Source organism: Neolamprologus multifasciatus, chromosome 23, assembly GCF_963576455.1.
Source record: "Neolamprologus multifasciatus chromosome 23, fNeoMul1.2, whole genome shotgun sequence".
Lineage (NCBI taxonomy): Eukaryota > Metazoa > Chordata > Actinopteri > Cichliformes > Cichlidae > Neolamprologus > Neolamprologus multifasciatus.
The window spans coordinates 27619543-27639909 of NC_140460.1; the positions used below are offsets into that span (position 1 = coordinate 27619543).

Sequence of the window (20367 nt, forward strand, 5' to 3'; positions counted from 1 at the left end):
TCACTTTTTTTATAGCCACTTGTCCACGACACTCTGTTTGTTTGTCTTGCCTTGCTCTCATGGGAACGTCTTCTGCGAAAGCACACTCCAGCTGATCTTTCAGTGCCCCCCCCACACCCACCCCTGCCTGAAAAATGGATCTCGGCTGGCTTATTTTGACTTTGCTTGACAGCAGAAGGCAAGCTGTGAGAAATGAAGAGAGAGACTAATGTTGGACAACACTGGGGTTTCTCCCAGTGTCGCGTATATATAGTGCTCTTTTCCCAGAGCTGTGAGCTGTTGGTATTCTGTGAGAGAAACAGGATCCCCACCAATGAAACGAGTCACTGTTCCTGCAGCCAAGCACCACGTGGCCCACTACCCATGCACTTCTTGTACTTGTTGACCCCACTACGCCCAGTTCAATTAAGCAATCTGCAACACCCGCAGTTTTTGTGTATCGGCCCTGAAGCTTTTTAAGGAGCCACTTTCAACCATCAAACTGAGAAGCCAAATCCCCTGCTAATGGCTCAGTACTGATACATTCATTCAACAAGTCCTCCATATCAGGGGCATATCTAGAGAAATTTTCTTAGGGTGGCATGAGGGTGGCAAAGAAATCAAATGGGGTGGCAAAATCAAAGCCTTTTTTTTAAAACACATATGCAGGTGGTTACATATGGTTAAAATAATTCAAATGCTGTAAGTATACACGTTTTTCATATAAATATAGTCTATAACTTAATTATTGTCTGTAGCCCACATAATGACACACTTTAGTTAGTACTGTATAGCCTGTATAATAAATAAATATGTAGCCCAATAACTATAAAATCCAGAAAGCTACACAAAATGAGGCGGTTCATTTAGAAACACAAGTCTAATTAAGCTTCAGACTGTTTTTTGTTAGAAAACAATCACATTGTTACAGCTTAAATTACACAAAATGTCAAAAATATGCACTGTCATGAACAAAAATTTAAACCTAATTTTTCACGATTTGTTGGATTAACCCACTGAGGTCTGAAATACAACTGCCCATTTTTGATTCCTTTTGTAGTTCACCCTCAAATTGTTTCATTTTATTTTTTCCTCCTTGCCTTTTTTGGTATCTTTTCAGCTCAACTGAATTTAGTTTTTTTTTTCACTGACATACTGCATTAGTATTACTGATCTGAAATCACACAAAGAACTTAAAAATCCTAGTAGTATTTTTTTTACTATAAAAAAACCACAGACATGTTGAGTAAAGTTTTATAACTTGAAATGCAAATATAAAATGTACATTTTGTAAACATATACAACTATTTATCTAAAAATGCAGCCAATACACCTGCTGTTTTTATCATTTTGTACAACTATTTAAAAATATTACTAAAACTAAAATGAGAGAACAATCAGGTGTTGCAATAAGATGCCCCACAAATGATGTGTGCCAGTAAAAAGCACAGTTTGTCCACCAAAAGACCGATGAGAACAGCACAGGGATAAACCTGCAGGCCTGACAACAGGAGGTGTATCACTCCGCTGGTTTTCTACTTAGTGACAGTGTTTACGTTGCAAATGTGCCTCTGTGACATTCATTAGTGCCCTCACTGACACGCAAAACAAAACGACTACACAACACAACAACTACACAAGACAACACAACACACTAAGTATACACTCCACACTAAACGTCACAAATCTCCCACATCTAAAAACCCTCTCCCTCTCTCTCACTCGCTCTGTCTCGCTGCGTGGCTGCAGCTTGTTGCTATGTCAGCTTACATCAGTCATGTGATTTGGAGGTGCAGCGTGTCCGTGGACCACAGAGGGTTAATAACACTCACCTTCCTTCCATTTCCAGAGTGTAACATCTGTGTAAAAAGCGAAATTCCCATGGTGTTGTTCAAAATGTACGGAAGCGTAGAGCTGCCACCCAGGCAAAAGAAAAATACAAGTGTATCACGTTATAACGTGAAAAGTTTATTGTTCTAACACGATACTTTTCCTGTTTGTACAATATAATATTTATATTGTACGAACGTGATAGTATACACTTGTATTTTTCTTTTGCCTGGGTGGCAGCTCTACACTTCCGTAAAAATGTGCTCTGGCACAATCATAAACATCACTTGCTACTGAAAACAAGAAAAAAGCTGGTCCTGCTATGGGCTGAACCATTTGTTAATGGTGGAGGGGGGAAACACTATGCAATATATCAGTTTTAGCATTTATATTCACTGTTGACTGTAACTACGCTCAAACTGTTAATGCTATCTTATTTTAATAAACAACACTGTCATATGGAAAACTGGGGTGGCACTTGGGGTGGCAAGGGATCATTTTAGTGTGGCACTTGCCACCCCATGCCACCCTTCTAGATCCGCCCCTGCTCCAAATTAAACGACAATCACCTAATTTTCCTTCACAAATGGCCGTTAGACGATTATTGCCACGTTTTTTACTAGACTAATTTAAACTGCCTTGGAAAAGCAAGAAATAAGGATTGTAGTGTTCAGGTAGACTATGTGTAACGATTGCAGACTCCTGTCATGGTTAAAGTTAGGCTCAGACAACTGACACAGTGCAAGCGGATAGTCATTTAGGAGCCTTATTTTGGTTTTCTCATCCAGGGAAATCAAATACTGTTTTAGGTCACAAACTTGCCTCAGCATTGTTAGACACTGACAGATAAAGTTTCTCTATTTAGAAAGTATAAAAGCCCACATTTGGAGGTTGGAGGGGTTACTAGGTTGGAGTAGGTTATAAGTTTGTTCTTGGTGTTGTTTCTGGATTGTCATAATTAATATTGGTCCAGGTTCAACAGTGCAGGTGACCAATCACACTGATGTGATGTCACAGTTAAGCAACGTGGGGAAAACTCTCCCCAGTTTGGTGAGTTATGTGACTGTGTTTCTATGTTCCACAACTGTAATATGAGGCTTTCACTGTTTGCAGAGATGCAGTTCAGTAGTTATAAGGAGTCAGCCACTACAAGTCACTCAGACTTTTCACAGCTTCTGCAACTTTCTGTTTTACTGAATATAGGACTGTCTGCCTTAAGATGTAAGCGTATGAACAACAACAAATTTAAAAAAAAAAATTCAAGACCAAGATTTTTCCAGTCGAGTAGAAAAGATTAAACTCAGTTGATATCCAAGGGGATGAAAAAGGAGTAAACTTCAAGTATCTTTGATCCATGTTTTTAAACCCTGAATTTAACCACCAGTCGCTTCCTGCTGATGAATCAAACACCTTCAATAAGACCTTTTGAGCTAGACCTTCTAATCCAGTCTACAGCTGGTGAAGCTCAGGGTGCCAGGAGGTTTGCCTTAATGCGTGTCTTGCTTAGCGATCTCTGCCCCACTACCCTCAAACTGTCAATCAGACTGAAAGAAAAGCACTTTCTAGCAGGGCAGGATGTCATTTTTAAAGTCATTTGAAGGCGTTTATACAAAACAGGTAAAAAAAAAACATTGGAGTTTGAAAAGTTTCAAGTATATCTGTCAATCTAAAATCTGACATGTGAGGGGCCTGTCAATGCTTCGACACTGCCGTCAGGGCCTATGAACTGTCTATAAATCATTCACACACATACTATAAACACCATTCACACTAAACCTGCTGATCAGCCTGCTGGCCAGCCCCCTTTTGTTGTCTTACAGCAGATTACCAGCACCAGAAGGCCGTGGCTCTCGGCCCCACTATCATACATGGTTAACCCGATTAACCGGTCACTTCCGGTCACAAGCTAAACTGCAAGCTGTTTAAACCTGAATGGCAAGGCATCCTTCTGCCCAAATATTTACTCACAGGAAGAAGGTTTCTTCCATTCGGGAAGGAGTGCTTCGAACACCTGTCGATGCTTTTATTGCAGACCTTTAAACATCAGAAAAAAAGAAAAGAGGTGGAAATGGCCAACTGTTCCAGGAGCCCAAAAAAGAGCCCCAAATTCCACCTATAAATACCAGCCTCAAGCCATCTTCATTCACATCCTGTGAGTAACCACAAACCAAAATGTTATGTGATGATGTTTAAAGGCTATGCTAATCCTTTTATTAGTAACATCTCTGTGCTGACCACCACATACCAGCACGTCATCAAACTATGGATGCCAGCACAGCACCTCCCCAATCCCATAATGTGATGAAAGATTTGCCATGTTTTAAGCCAAAGGAGAAAATAATAAAGTGAGAGTTTCATAATTAAACCAGTGGAAATGCTTCATTGCTACCAGTCTTGCCCACGTCTTTCAATCTGAGACTTGAGTCCAAGATTGGTAACTTGACTCCCTCCCTCCCTTCTTCCCGTCACCCACCCCTTCTGATTGGTCTCAGATACTGTATGACTCTGCCGTGGGTTCTCATGGACACGCTGGCCTTTGGAAATTCCCCGGCTGCAACTAATACAACCCCACCGTGTAACACCAGCGTCCGCTCGAGCTAGTGTCACCGCACAGGAGTGGATGAATTATCACCGCCAGCTTTGATGTGGTGGGCAAATTGATCACGAGGCATGCTGCCACTGCCGGGGCCATATCATGTTCTGCCCTCATCAGCAGATTCAGCTGTAATGGTGATTCCCTCCAAGAAAGCAAAACAAAAGTGTCACGCAGAGCCAACCGCAAAAAGAAACCCAAATGTGTGAGAGCCTTCTCTGTCCCAGCCAAAGAAATAAACCTAATTAGAGCAAATTCAACCCGATTAGATTGAATTAAGATCAGCAGGAGTTCACTGTGCCCTCCCCTCCTCAGAGCCTCGGGTCTCCTCTGGCCTCTAATCTTTGTATCTATTCAATTAGCAGCAGCCTTGCAGAAAAGCTGCCACAATGCAGATTATGTTCTGCTCAGTGGTTGTTCTGAAAATCCACTGAAGTTCAGCGCATCTGCGCAAAAGGCTTTGCAGAAATACAGACTATACTTAAATAATAAAAAAAATACAATTTTGAAAATGCCAGGCTGACTAGGCTGAAAATGAAATACTTGTATTTATTACAAACATGACTCAGTGATAATTTTCCATGACATCCATGCACAATCACACAGGCTCACAGCCTTTTGCATTTGTGTATTTGCCTCCAAAGGAAACAGATGATATACACACATCTTATGACATACACACACACACACAGTCTCATAGCCAAGCTCCAGCCTTACCTCTCGCAGCAAATCTTTAGCCCACGGTGCTGATGTGCCTCTGCAGTGCCACTGGCTGTGCCTTCAGCCAGCCAGCTCGGATGAAGTGTTATCCTCAGTGTGAATGTTTGCTCCGCTCTCCTTCCCTTTGCAACGCTGAGCGTCCCTTCTCTCTCCTCCACTGCCGTCACTGCTGCTGCCGCGTCCTCAGCTGGCCTCTAGTACAATCCAGGTGGTCTGATGAGTGAGAGAGAAGAAGAGGAGGAAGAGGTGCGTCTCCTGACAGGGAGCTGCTGCTGCTGCTGCTGTGTGTGTGATGATGTCTGTGGCTGGTGACTATGAAGACAGACTGTGTGTGTCTGTGTGTGAGGAGAGAGAGCAGAAGGGGAGAGACAGGACCTGCCATGCAGATATCAGCCCTGTTGCGGTTAAATTTAAACCACCCTGCCTGCTGACACCTTGAGCCACGGCTGCTCTCCCTCTCCAGCACACTAACACACTGGGACGCAAGTGCACACGGATCCCTGATGGTGCCATATGGCTCACGAGCCTTTGGGAGTCTGTGACTATCAGAAGAGAAATAGTGAGCGGGGGTGTGAGGGGTGAAAGTCAAAAGGAAATGTAGGTGTTTTTTTTAAGGTGTTGGTGGCTCAAATAAACTAAACATTGCCCCAAAAATGCTCGAAGATGTGAACAAAATGACTTTCAAAGTCAGCAATGTCAAATCCACCGGTCAGTGAAACTATCCTGTCAGTGTAAAGAACAGGGATGTCATACCTTTTTTATAATGTGGGCCATATGCATGAAGTTTAACATTTACAGTGCAAATTAGATTTTATACTGAAATAAGTGAAAAGCAATGAAAAATTACTGCACAACTTTTTGGGCTTAAATTGTAAGAAATAAATGTGTAAAAGTACAGAAAAAAGTGCAGTGGCTCATTGCCCAGACTGTCCCGTAATTATAAAACACAAAGCTTTTGTTAATTCATAGAAAATGTCCTTTTTTCTGTGGACTTATGAAGACATTTCCCTAGTAGATGTCATCATTTACTTGTTTATCTGTTACCTAAATGTAGTATGGATGACTATCCAGGAGGTCTTTATCAGTGGGAAAACTGTACGAAAATAAAGTTAAAAGTTGAGAATTTATACCATCTTTCACATTTTCCAAAGCCGCCCAGTGGACCAGATGGGTGACATTGCTAGGCCAATTCTGGCTCCTGGGCCTTATGTTTGATACCCCTGGTTAAGAAGTCTAACTACACATTTACAGTACATGCCAGTTTGTTTGTTTTTTTTAATGATAACGGCATGCTGTTGTAGAAAATAAAAGAAAACATAAGCTTCCTCCTCACCTGCTTGAGACAGTCTGCAGGTAGGAGCTAACACTGGTTAGCTTCTACTAGTATGCTAGTTGATAGTCGATAGGGGCTTGGCTAGCTACAAGTTTTTACATTATTATTATTATTATTATTATTATTATTATTATTATTATTATTATTATTATTATTTGCTTATTTTTGAAAGGAAATACCCAAATTATTATTTACTGTATTTGTCTTTATTGTTTTAGATGAGGTAATGATTAAACTGAATACCAACATTTTACTGCATTTTTATTATAAGAATATGAACATGCAGTGCATATTTACACTATGCCCAGCTGGCTGTGCACTGTGCTTCTAGCACAAGAGTATCCCTTCTTTGATAGTTAAAAAGTTGGCAACCCTTGGTAAGGATGCACCAAAAATAGATACCTGGTGCTTTGAGTGCTGGTTTAAAAAATAAGGGTTACTTTCTGATGCAGTCTGAGGCAGGAGGGTCGCAGACGGTTGAGTCACAGGCAGCTTCTTTCCCCTCAGTGGACGTCACAGCAGTAATAGAATTATGGGCATTGTTCAGCTTCAAATGGCATGCAGGGCTAAAATAAACTGCTTCGAAATGAATTCGTTTTCTATTCAAAGTCTGCCTTTCACTGAAGGAGAAAAAAAGCAGACCAAGGACTGACCTGTGGATGTGTCTTTCTTTAATGTGTGCCTGCGTGACCTGAATTGCATCAGGACTGGGAGTCCTCCAGCTGTCAGTGGCTCCTCTCCTTGACACTCTGCCATAAATCTACAGCCAACTCTCTTTTCTTTCACCTTTATTTACCCAGAGGTGTGTGTGTGTGTCCATGTGTGTCCATGGCTGTCTGTATGAGAATTGTTTGTTCAGTTCTTTGATTACTTGTTTACCAGTCTGATTCAGAAAGAAGAAAAATAATGTGGGAGTCCTCTTAAAAGCCACCTTCTTTTAAGCCTGCAGTGGGATATGGTCGGTGACTCAGCTGTTCTGACTGGAGCTTTAAAAAAATGGGGCACACACCTACACAAACATTTTGCCTTGATGTTTAAAAAAAACATGTAAGACAGCGGTCCCCAACCTTTTTTGCGCCACGGACCGGTTTATGCCCGACAATATTTTCATGGACCGGCCTTTAAGGTGTCGCGGATAAATACAACCAAATAAAACTAGTACTGGTACCAAAAAAAAGAACATTTATTCATAACACACGTGATAAGACCAAGGAAGACCGAGTAAACGATAAAAACGATAACAAAATAACTCTGAAAACCGATAAAACCCCTGAAAACTATACATTTTATACACTATACAAGCTCAGATGTTGGCTGACTCCACTCGTTTTAATCCGCACTTTAAAAACAGTTTCAAATTGTATAAAGCAGCAAAAAGCTATAACGTGTTTTTACTGCAAACTGTGTGTCTGAAATCGAAACACTAACAGAATATGATAAAACAGCACACGCTGGAATGATTATACTCTGACACGTTGATGACCCTGGACAGGTTGCCAGCCTGCCACGGGGCTAACACACAGACAACCATTCACACCTATGGGCAATTTAGAAAACTCCACAGGAATTGAACTCAGGACCTTCTTCGTATGAGGCAACAGTGCTAACCACTGTGCAACCATACTGCCTGTTGTTAAAAAAATATCTATAATTTGACAGAGCTAAAAAACACAAAAGAAGAAATAGTAAGCCTAAAAACTACAGCAGATGAAGAGTATCTGAAAGTCATGACCTTAAGACAAAGGAACATATCCAGGAAAGACCTGACACAGGATGCATCTGGACCTTTAGCTGATTCATCTACTGTTAACTGAAGCCTCATCATAAGGGGTCTCAGTAGAGGGGTGGCTGTCAAGAAGCCCTTTTTAAGGAAGGGAAACAGGGAGAAAAGGCTGAAGTATGAAAATCAGAAATGTGGCAACTCTTGAGTGATGGATCTGACCATTGCTTGAAATCATCATCCACAGCATGTCATTGTCCTGTCTTCACCCCCCCCCCCCCCCCCCCCCCCCATCCCTAATCGGTTGCAGCAGATGGCTGCCCGTCCCTAAAACCTCGTTCTGCTGGAGGTTTCTTCCTGTTAAAAGGGAGTTTTTCCTTCCTACTGTCACCCAAGCCCTTGCTCATAGGGGATCATATGATTGTTGAGGTTTTGATGCAACTGTTGTTGTGAGTTGGTGCTATACAAATAAAATTTAATTAAGAATTGAAATTAATTTAGGTATATACAGAGCAGGTCAGGAGAGAAGTACAACACTGAGTGTCTACAGCAGGGGTGTTGAACTCCAGGCCTCGAGGGCCGGTGTCCTGCAGGTTTTAGATCTCACCCTGGGTCAACACACCTGAATCAAATGATTAGTTCATTACCAGGACTCTGGAGAACTTCAAGACATGTTGACCGGCTCTCGAGGACGTGAGTTCGACACCTGTGGTCTACAGCCATCTGTAAAACACGGTGGAGGCTCTGCCATGCTTCAGGCTCAACCAGTGGTTTTGGAGGTTTTGTCAAAATTGATGGAATTATGAACACAGCAAAGTACCACCAGATATTGATCCATCATGCAATACCATCTGGAAAGCAACTGATTGGCACAACTTTATTTTTCATCGTGACAATGATCCCAAAGACACTGCCAATCTGGATCGAAAAGCACACAGTGGAGCACTGTCAGTCATGGCCTCTGTTTTTGCCTTATATACTTTCCATGTATGTTTGCAGGCGTTTCAATACATTTCTGCACCTACAGCCAGCAGGAGATCGCAAAAAGAACTCTAGACAGAAGTCTATAATTTATAATCTCATTTATAATCATTTATAATCAGTGATGGGGATAACAGCGTTGCAAGTAACGGCGTTACTACCGGCGCTACTTTTTTCAGTAACGAGTACAGACGGTTGAAGCTGTGTTCAGCTTACCGCATCTTATATCAGTTGCACGGAAGTAGCTGTAAGTAATCCGGGCGCTACAGCTTTAAGCAGCTGTGCGCTCCCACGGACGGCAATCACTTTCTGGCAGACAATCACTTTTTGGCACAACAGCTGGAGCTAAGGGGGCAAAACAATTGCATGAGTGCTGCTGTTTGACTGAGGAAGAATAAAGTAGTCGTGGTAAGCCAATCACATGACCACTTCAAGATGACAAAGCAACAAGGTGATATATACCAGTTTTTAAATTGTGTTGATAGGCCACGTAAAACCAGAGTCATGATTAACAATATATACGCAGCGTTTTTTCCTCAATAGTTTCGTCACGTTTACTGTCTAAGGACAGCGCTAGCAAGCACTCTCTGCTTATGAGCAAAAAAACAAAAAAAACAACAACAAAAAAAAAAACAGTCCTTTCCTTGGTTGGAAAATGCACCATGTCGACTAGAGGTGGGAATCACCATACATCCCACGATACGATATTATTGCAATTTTTAAAAATATTTTGCGATATTCAGATTCTGTACATAAAGAAACTTTATCAATATTCATTTTATCTAATATCAAAGTCTCACACTCAGTCTTTCTCTCATTTCAGTTTGATTGTTGACAAACTGAACGGTTTGTATTACAGTTTAGTCCACCTTAACTGAACGCAACCATCTGGTACAATTATAGCTATTCTGAACTATGCAGTTTATGAAAACTATGCAGCCCATTCAGCAACTGAAGTATTTGAAAGTAAATTAAAACAAAATATAATTTTACATTAAATAAAAAAGTTTTAAACTTCATTAAAATAAAACATGTCTTAAATTAAAATAAGTAAACTGTCATGTTTATTGCTGCCAAAAAAAAGAGTTAAACACATTTGGACAGTGAAGGAATGTCAGGATTCTTGCTCAGAAAAAGGATCAACATGCTCTGAAGTCAGAGCATGTTCCAGTCCACAAAAACCTTTTTGTAACAAAGTATCGATTTCTGCTGTCCCTGTATCCATACATTATTAGCAAACAAAATATCACGATACTACACAGTATCGATTTTTTCCCCCACCCCTAATGTCGACCAATCAAAAAATGATATGGCAACATAAGAGGGGGAAGTTTTAGGAGTGATGGCGAGAGAGAGAGAGAGAGAGAGAGAGAGAGAGAGAGAGAGAGAGAGAGAGAGAGAGAGAGAGAGAGAGAGAGCAGAAAAAGAAAGAGAGCGAGTTTTGAGATGTGGGAGATTTGTAATGTTTAGCGTGTTTGGAGTGTGTAGTTAATGTGTTGTCTTGTGTAGTTAGTGTGTAGTGTTATGGATAGTTTTGTGTTGTGTGTCAGAACAATGAGGCGACTGCTGTCTCCAGGTAGAAAACAGGAGTGATACACCTGCTGCTGTCAGACCTGCAGGTATCAGGCTGTGATGTTCTCCTTTATTTTATAGTGGACAGAAATATTTGGAGTGGCACAAATAATTTGTGAGGCATCTTACTGAATGCAGAACACCTGATTGTTATGTAAATAGTTTGAAATGGTTATTTTAAAAAAGGGTAAAAGCTAAATGGCTGCAAATAACTTGCAACATATGATTTTAAAATTGACAATTTATATTTGCATTTAAAGTTATGAAATATGATTCATTAAACATGTTTGTGGTTGTTACAGGAAAAAATATCACTTTTTCTACTTGGATGTTATTTAGTTTTTTTCTGATTTTAGATCAATTGTGTTAATACAATAAATAAAAAAGAAAACATAACTGTAAATTCAGACATGTGAGGTTGTGCTGAAAAGGATGATACCAAACAAGGCAAAGTAAAATCAAAAATCAAAAGTAGTTAAAAATGGCCTCTGGACCCCAGAGGGTTAAACTTTTTTTTTTTTAAGTAACTCAATAGTTACTTTTCAAGTAATTAATTACTTTTAGAATATTGTAACTCAGTTACTAACTCAGTTACTTTTTTGAAAAAATAACTAGTAACTATAATTAATTACTTTTTCGAAGTAACTTGCCCAACACTGTTTATAATCATTTATAATCTCAGCTTCATGGTCTAGATTATTAGTTTCAAGTGTTATTTAGTAGAACATGGCATTAATTTGCACATTTGCAACCAATATAGAGTAAAATAGATGACAACAAATGATTAACAAGTGAATAACAAGTCACTAATGTACGAGTGTGCAGTGCACTCAGTTTGTCAGTCTGTGATTTAGCACAAGAAAATCCACTCATCAATGCTAAACATTAACACTATTAAATTTTGTGTGGCTGCTCTATCAAGCCTTTGAAAACTATGTGAACTATGTAATGAAACACTACACATATGTGATGAAATGTCATACGTTTCAAAACTTTTGTCAAGTCCAAACATTTTGCAGCGTAAGTCCTGGACTGGTCTTGGGAAGCTGTAACCTTACACCGGTCACTAATCACAAACATCACAGAATTAACCTCACTGACAGCTCTGAAGGTGGCACGACAGAAAGTGCAGGCCTCGAAGTTTCCAACTAGCCATCTCTCATCACTCGCAAATGGTTGTGTGTCTATGTGTGTTTCTGATCTGGATGTGTACATGCTCAGAGGTGTCATGTTGCTTAACTCTCATTCACTACCATATTCAGTCATCAAGTTTGTTTACGTTGATTAGACAAGATAAACATGATAAGTTACAGGGAAAACGGGGCGGGGGGAGGGGGGGTGAATTTTTGTTTAGTATAAACTGAATTTCAGTTCTTTGCCTTGGAAATGGCAACAAACCGAAAGCACCACAATGCTCAGCTTTTGATTATGTAACACAGGTTGTTTTCATCTGATGATGAAGATTGTTTTGTCTAAAGAATAATATACTTTAATCAGCCCAACCACCACACAAGTCATAAACTAGCTAACATGAATATACACTCATTATCCACTTCGTTAGTTGCACAATGCTTGTACTGGGTTTACCGTCAGAGCCGTCTTAATTCTGCATGGTGTAGATTCAACAAGGTGCTGGAAACACTCAAAGATTTGGGTCTATATTGACATGATAGCATCACACGATGCTATCATGTCAATCCATGCTTTCATGTTATTGACACTAAATTCCGATCCTACCATCTGAATGTTTTCCCAATTTTCTATTGTTCAGTTTTGGTGAAACTGTGTTAATTGTACTTTCCTGTTCAAAGCTGTAGGGAGTTAGTGATCTTCTGCTGCTGTCATCTTTTTCTTTGAAGACTTGATGTGTTGTGCATTCAGAGGTTCAGTATACCTCAGTTGTATCGTGTTGTTATTTGAGTTACTTTTACCTTCCTACTAGCTTGAAGCACTCTGGCCATTCTCCTCCGAGCTCTGGCATCAACAAGGTATTTTTCCCAGAAAACTGCTGCTCATTTTGTTAAAAAAAGAAATCAAATCTGTTTCCAAACAGAAACTGACCGTGCATCTGCTGATTCATTCTAATTGTTTCTTGAATACTATTTTCCTTTTTTTCTCAAGACACCAAGTTACAAAATAATCTAATTGTGCATGTGCGTGTTTATCAGATGGTTCCATTCTCCTAACTTTGTTGTATTCACATGCTGTTAAGCCAGAATGTGTAATGTTTACAAAAAAAGACGCAAGGAAATATTTAAATAACATCTTGATAATCAATTCTTTCCTTTCCTGACCTTTTACTAAATAACATTTCTGACTAAACTAAGTGTGCAGCAACTAATCAATCTGATCCCTATTTCGAACGAATGACAGAAACAATGAATCATTACTAAATATTCTTACCATCAACCAGACGTTTGCCTCCGTCTGCCATGTTTGGGCTCTGAGGTAAATAACTTTGTAAGATATACAGCAGGAATTTCTCCAACTTTCCAAGTGTGTGTGTGTGTGTTTTTCCCACTTTGTCATTAAATCAGCTTGCATCATGCAACAGTACAAACTAACCATCTCCTGGGTAAGACTAACTCTCCATTGTCCCATCTTTCTCACAGTGATGACTCTAACCCATTTTCATTAGTCTCTTGGTAAGTTGGAGCACCTGCCTCTATCCAATCCACATCCACAGCGACCATGGGTGCTGTTTTATCACTCCCTTTACGAGCTGTCTGCTCAGCAGTTCAATACAGTACATGTCAAAGCAGCTGTTAATGGCCTTTTTGGGGCATTTGCTATTGCACTAAAGAGCTTTTACACAACAAAAGAGCTACTTTACAAATGTGTGCTGTGTATACTTTTAGAAAGAGGGGGGGTCTGAATGTCATCTCAGGGACTTTGTATATAAGTAATCTGCTTGTGGTGAAAAATGTGAAGAACTGGCTCATTCTTACATACAACATGCATTTGTATGTCAGTGTGCCTCATCTTTGTTTTTGGTTACTGATTTCTGGAAACTTTCTATCCAATTTCTTCCACTTATCCAATTCAGGGTTTCTGTGGAGCTGGAGACTGTCAAAGGGTTAAAGGTGGGGTGCATGTCACAGGTCTGCCAGGGGGACATTTGTGAAACAGTGGGTCCTTGTTTCAGACAGAAATAAACAAGCGGGATTCGTACATTCATCATAAAAAAACTGCAGTTAAAACAATTTAACACCAGCAAAGCTGCACTGAACCCCCTGCTTAACACCTTCTGCCAGATGAAGAACAGATACACAGCAGACACAGTTACTTACACCGGAGAGGAATTATCGCTATGAGGAAAACGAGAAAAGTAGTTTTTAATTTGATTTTTATTGAGGCATGATTTGTTAGCTGCCATGTAAAACCAAGCAAATGTTTTCCACTTGGTTATGCCAAGTTATTTTATCACATACAGCTACACACACACACACACACACACACACTCTCTGACCCCCATCCTCCTTCCTCTCTCGCTCGGCATTATGGGAGCGGGCCATTTAAAAACAGAGGTATTTACGACTCAGCCCTCTCCTTTTGAGTTCCTGGAGCTCCTCTCGACATGTGGGTCTGGCAGCTCAGTTTAAAGATAGACTGGGTTTTGGTTGTGCCTATTTTATGTCACGGTCCATCTGTCTGTCTGTACACCTGCCTGTCTGTCTGTTAAAGCAGGGCTGAACATTTCCTAGTTATGCAACGTAAGTAAGGTCAGCTTAAGAAAGAAAACTGAAGCTTTTTTATATTCACAAATGTGTCTGGGCAGTCTCCTTGATTCATTGTGCCTTGGATAATCAACTCAGAAGGGATGCAGTTTACGAAGTCATCTCAAGCCACTGTACAATGAAAAAGTAAAGAACTTAAAATATTGTAAATAGAAAGTTGATAAGCATGTATGTGATAGTGAAGAGGAGTAATTCCCTTTTACCTCTTTATTGAACATGGACCTGGCAGTAGGCCCATTTACCAGTGCACTTTAAGTGAGAGCTAGAGGCCAAATCCAAACAGTTTCACAAAGAAGATAGCCGTTATGGGAAATTCAGTGTATAATAGTAGCACAAAGGAAAATCACATTACTGTTACTCCTCAATGATTTTGGGCTGGAGAAAAAAAATCCCAATGCTTCCTGAAAGATGAGAATTATTTTTACATTTTAAAGCCAAAACCAAAAATCTTGTCAGTCTGGCTCAGTCTCAGTAAAAATCTCATCTGTTTTTATTTTTAGAAAAATATTCTAAAATTTAACTATAAAAATAACACAAATGAGAAAATTCAAGCATTATTAAGGACCAGTACTATAAAATTAGCCTTTTTGTAAATATACCTATGTAGTGTTCACTGCTGTCCATGTGTATTTTAAAACCTTTTTTAAAGATTGTCTAATCAAATGGTGCCTTTTCACATTGTTTATGATTAACAACAAGGGTTGCACTCCAGCTGCAGTAATACAAGTTCTTCAGGTGTATAAACAATGTAAAAGAAATAATAAAATAAAGTGTAAGAACTGTTGTGTTAATGGCTTTTCTGGGCAGATATGAAATCAAAACGTTCCTTCCCCACACTTCACATCTGAAGGAATCTGTCACCACCCACTGGTGAACAAGGAGAAATCAGCCATCTCTGAACCACAGCTGAAAACGATGCAGTGATGAGTGAAGCACAGCAGGGTAGAAGAACAGAACAACTCTGCAGAGCCGGACTTGTCACAGTGCAGTGCTGTGCAACGTTTCCATCGTCACTTTTATCAGTAGACTTTTGGAGTGGATGAAATCAGTGGTCTGGAGACGGCCTGTCAGATAAAGAAAAAGACAAAACACCTTCACAGGTGTTCACACTTCTACAAAGCAGCACCATTGAGGCCGGCATATAGAGTTGGGTCGTAGTCGTATGTTTTTATATGTGGCAGTTATTTAAGACAGTATCATAGCTATACCTAACTAGCCTGTCAGACACATTTATTCAAAACCTGAGAGATTATTGTACACACTTGATTTTAATGCTTTATGTTTAAAGCACTGATTATGGGTCTAAACCAGGTGTGTCCAACTCCAGCCCTCAAGGGTGTCCTGCAGGTTTTAGATATCACCCTGGGTCAGCACAACTGAATCAAATGATTTGTTCATTATCAGGCCTCTGGAGAACTTTAAGACATGTTTAAGAGGCAATTTAGCCATTTAAATCAGCTGTGTTGGATCAAGGAGACATCTAAAACCTGCAGGACGCCAGCCCTTGAGGCCGTGAGTTGGACACACCTGGTCTAAACAGTCAAAACAAAGTGGGAGATTCCAACTAGCGCCACAGTAAAGGAGGCCCAGACTGATGGTCGCTTGGCCAAAAGGTTTCTAGAAATACTCAGAACGATTTCACAAACACATTTGGTTAATAATTAAATTCTGTCATGTTGTTAGAAATGTCTGCGTGTTTAATCTCGTTAAATGTTTTGATTGAGAGTGTTTAGCTGCATCCATCTTCTGGGTGGAGCTACCTGCCCTAAAGGCCGGAAGAGAGGAAGGGAGCATGTGTCGGCAGCACCAATTGGTCGCAGCTGTCAGCTGAGCCCTTGCTGCTATCATTCAAGACATTCAGTGCTTTTTGTGGTTATGTTGAAGGGAATCCTCAGACATGTCTGACACGTATTTTGAAATTCTGCAACGGAGCTGCAGTTCAGGGAACTACATCCCGTCAGGTCGGCAGCTTCCCAGGACGCCGCCCTTAACAAACGTAACAAGACAACTGGATTTCACCAACTCTGAGGAACCAGAGCAGAACATGGAGGTACATAAATGTTTTGGGTTTTTTTTTTAATCAGACTACTTCATTGACTTGACCCATCAGTGTTTGTGCTTTCATAAATAGGATGGTGTCAGAGATAAAGACGAAGGTAACCAAAAAAGGCAGGCAGATACAGGTGATCAACAGTTTTGTCTTAGATCCTTTGAAAATGATACAAATATTAAACGTTCCCATTTGGATTTTAACAGGTGTCTAATTTATTGAGCAGAAACTGAAATCATCTAGATTTTAGTTTTTGTAAAGAAAGTTTCACACACAAAGTTTTGTCTTAATTACTATTTGCTCAGAAGAACTTCCAGAATCTCATGACGCTCACTCCATGCTGAAAGGGATGAAGGGTTACCAGCTCACTGCTGCTGACTTGGAATTTTTAAAAAAGATGAAAGAAGAGCAGCTTGTCAAAAAAATGCAGGTACGCCTCATATATGGGCATTTCACCGTGAACAGCTATTAGTGCGCTGATACAGTTGGATGTTCTGGCGGTCCTCAGGTTAAACTAGAAGAAGTGCAGAAGCTGTTAAAAACGGAAATGGTGGCCTTAGAGTTGGCATGTGCTTCCAAGGAGAAAGCAGAGGCTGAGCTCAAGAGGGTGAGTTATTCTGAAATGCAATAGACGTGGTGACTTTCACACATGCAACATGACCTCCTATGCTGTGAGCCTCCAAATGTATCCTTTAAAAGCAACTCTTTGATGTTTCTTTACTTCTACAGTTGCTCCTGGGGCGCATCTGTCTCTTTTTATTGTCGTAATAACTCAGTGTATGTTCAAGCTTCAGTGTGTTACAGGCATCTTCACTGGCTTCTTATATTCCCCCCTAAAATAGCATTATCCCCCACCACCAAAAAAAGTCTTTACTTGAAGGGCAGCGATGGTACGGACTTGAAGTTTAAAAAGATGGATCCTTTGAATGATTCCTTCTGGCATTTACAGCCTGTTAGATAACATTCACTGGAAATTCCTCAAAATCATGGAAGCTCTTAACAAAGGCTAAGAGGCATATTTAATCCACAACATCAAACGCTAACCTACTGAACCTGCAGACTTTAGTTTTTTTGCTTTACCAAAAAAAAAAAAACACTAAACCTTGCAATAGAGACATTGAAGTTGAAGTTTCACTGGAAAGGTGTTTTTAATGTATTCTGATGATAAATCTCCTCCCTGTTCTTTATCAGTTCCCATCTTGTATAGAGGTCACCGAGTGGGCAAAGGTGGTCCTCAGAATGGCATGCCTACAGGCTGACTTGACTGACGCGGACGCCAAATCTCTCCTATCCATGATGAAAATGAGAGACATCCAGGACGCCATGGATAAGAAGAGGGTCGAGTTGTATCAAATAGAGAAGATGGTGGCAAACAAGTAATGTCTTCCTTGGATAAAGTAATGTAGGGCCAGGGTTATGGCTCTGTCTATTCATGTTTTGCAGTAATGATTTGCATCGCTGATGAATGCTGTCAGCATCTTGGCTTCTGAAAGAAAGAAAAAAAAATCCCATTACAGTTCATATATTTGACATCACAGGAGGAAGGAGGAGGCTGAAGAGAGAGGACAGATGGAAAGGCAAATTGCCAATGAACAGGTAAGAGAATATGGAGGCCGAAAACTGCAAAAATATGCACTCACTGGCTGCATCATTAAGTGCACCTTGCTGGTACTGGGTTGGACCTCTTTCAGCTTCAGAACAGACTGAACTCTTTATGGTGCAGATTCATGAAGGTGCTGGAAACATTCCTTCAAGATTTTGATCCATATTGACATGACAGTGTCACACAGTTCCTGTAGATTTGTTGGCTGCATGACCGTGATGTGAATCTCCTCATGAACACGTGAATAAGAAGCTCCATTTAACTGAGATCTTGTGACTTTGGAGGCCGTTTGAGTACAGAGAATTCATTGCCATGTTCAAGAAACCAGTTTGAGATGTTAATAATAATTGTAGTTTCCTCTTCTTAGCTGTTAGGAAGTGGCACCCAGTGTTGCCAAATATGGGTAAGCTGTTGCGAATTGTAGCTTCACTTTCCTGTTCTTTGCTGATAGGAGTGTGCTCTTCTGCTGCTGTAGCTCATCTGCTTCAAGGTTCAACATGTTGTGTGTTCACACATCCTTTTCCATATACCGTGGTTGTTTCTGTAACAAGCAGTTATTTGAGTTAGTATTACCCTACTGTCAGCTTGAAGTAGTCTGGCCATTCATATTTGACCTCAGCAAGGTATTTCCAGCCAGAACTGTTGCTCACTAGATATTTTCTCTTTTTCAGACCATTTTCTGTAAATACTAAAGATGTTTTTTGTCGGGACAAATCCCAGTAGATCAGTGGTTTCTGTAACAACCATACCACAATCAAAGTCACTTAAATCCCCTTTATTCTGATTCTCAGGCTGAACTTCAACAGGTGGTCTTGACCATGTCTGCATGCCTAAATCCATTGAGTTGTTTCCATGTGACTGACTGATTAGAGATTTGTATTTTTAAGTGGTTGAAAAGGTATCCCTATTAAAGTGGTCAGTGAGTATAGGAAGCCATCAATATATGTATAACTTGTAATGGAAAATAGTGTTTTCTATTGAATGTTTTTTTTTGGTTTTCTCCCCTCCAATTTTTGAATAGTCAGCAGGGGCTGTCACTCAGTCCTTCATGAAGTCAACTTCTTGGTGGTAGTTAAATTCAAGAGCAGTAAAGAAGATGGCAGTCTGTCAGAAAAACCAAAATAGAACTGAGCTGTTGGGGGTTAATTTGGCCGTTTTTGCCTCCCATAAAAGTCTACATTTATTGACTATTTGTTTCTGTTTCAGCTGAGGATACAAGGTTTGATGAGGCAGTTGTCTGATTTGAAAGCTGAACTTGCACAGCGAGAGGTGAGGACCTGATTTAATCTCATCTTACACCCCTTCGTTTATCTTTTTAAACTTGAGGTTTGGTGCCTGTATCCACACATTAACAAAAGGCTTACTATTTTTCCATTTGTGTGGTTTCAAAGGAGGCCTGCAAGTCTCTGGAAATGCAGGTGAACATCACAGAAGCACCAGAAATCAAAGAAGATTTAGATGCCATTAAAAGCCAAATGAAGCTGCCAAGAAAGAGACAAAAGAAAGCTGTTAAATCTACTGAAATGTTACAAGACGCGACAAACACAAGTAAATCAACAAGGAGTAGAAACAGGGACACTCTGAAAACCTCAGCCGAAGAGCCAACCCGGTCCGGACCTCCAGGAGAGCAACAGAAAAAGAAGGTTAAAGCAAGCAGAGGGGAAAATGAGGAAGCTGAAGGGCAGGACTTAAATTCCGGAGAGTCAGTACAACCTGTGAGAGGACGAAGAAAGCCTGCTGGAACTGCTCAGACCACAGTTTCCCAACAGAAAAGTCAAAGTAAAGTGAAAACTGGGGAACCTGAGGTGCCCTCTCGTGGCAGGAGGAGAGCTGCTGCCACCACTGCAGATAATGCTGGAGAGGAGGCACAAAACGAAGGTCTGAGGAGATCCAAGAGGATCGCCAGCAAGAAGTGAGGAGGTGCACATTTTTAGCCTTATTAAATTATCATTATAACCGAATTACAAACACATTTATTCAAAGTTCAAAAATGTATTGTTTTATCAGTTTGTCATTTTAATCATAAATTTGCTTTTTTCCTATAAAAAATAAAGTGGAACTTTCTCAAAGGTAGACTTGTGTTTTTCCTCTAATAATGCAGCGGCCTCTCTCGCTTAATAGTACAGGCTTCAGCACTGGAAGCAGTTGTTGTTGTTAACTAAGCTGCTGACCAACCCATATGGACCTTCACAATGAAACCCACCCCATCCATTATCCAGGTTTGGGACTAGCATTAAGGGCTACATTTG

The 20367-nt window shown here is 40.3% G+C and overlaps 2 protein-coding genes across 6 annotated transcripts in view; one reads left to right on the top strand and one right to left on the bottom strand.

Moving 5' to 3' along the window:
- filip1l (filamin A interacting protein 1-like) overlaps positions 1-5586 on the bottom strand; it is a 101692-nt gene extending 96106 nt beyond the window's left edge. For both annotated transcript variants that reach the window (XM_085150769.1, XM_085150768.1), the window contains exon 1: positions 5120-5586. The gene's annotated coding sequence lies outside the window, so the exon portion shown is untranslated. The remainder of the gene's footprint in view (positions 1-5119) is intronic.
- A 9825-nt stretch (positions 5587-15411) lies between these two features.
- Positions 15412-20191, top strand: LOC146491736 (uncharacterized). Of its 4 annotated transcripts, none has more exons than XM_085152625.1 (9): positions 15412-15611; positions 16350-16515; positions 16597-16648; positions 16821-16945; positions 17024-17122; positions 17707-17891; positions 18054-18111; positions 19325-19387; positions 19510-20191. In XM_085152625.1, exons 2-9 carry the CDS (start codon positions 16363-16365, stop codon positions 20032-20034), a joined length of 1260 nt encoding a protein of 419 aa, XP_085008751.1. In that variant the 5' UTR covers positions 15412-15611; positions 16350-16362; the 3' UTR covers positions 20035-20191. The 4 variants fall into 4 exon arrangements, with proteins under 4 accessions (XP_085008751.1, XP_085008753.1, XP_085008750.1 ...); XM_085152627.1 differs by having other exon boundaries at positions 15412-15565; XM_085152624.1 differs by having other exon boundaries at positions 15413-15625.
- The last annotated feature ends 176 nt before the right edge of the window (positions 20192-20367 follow it).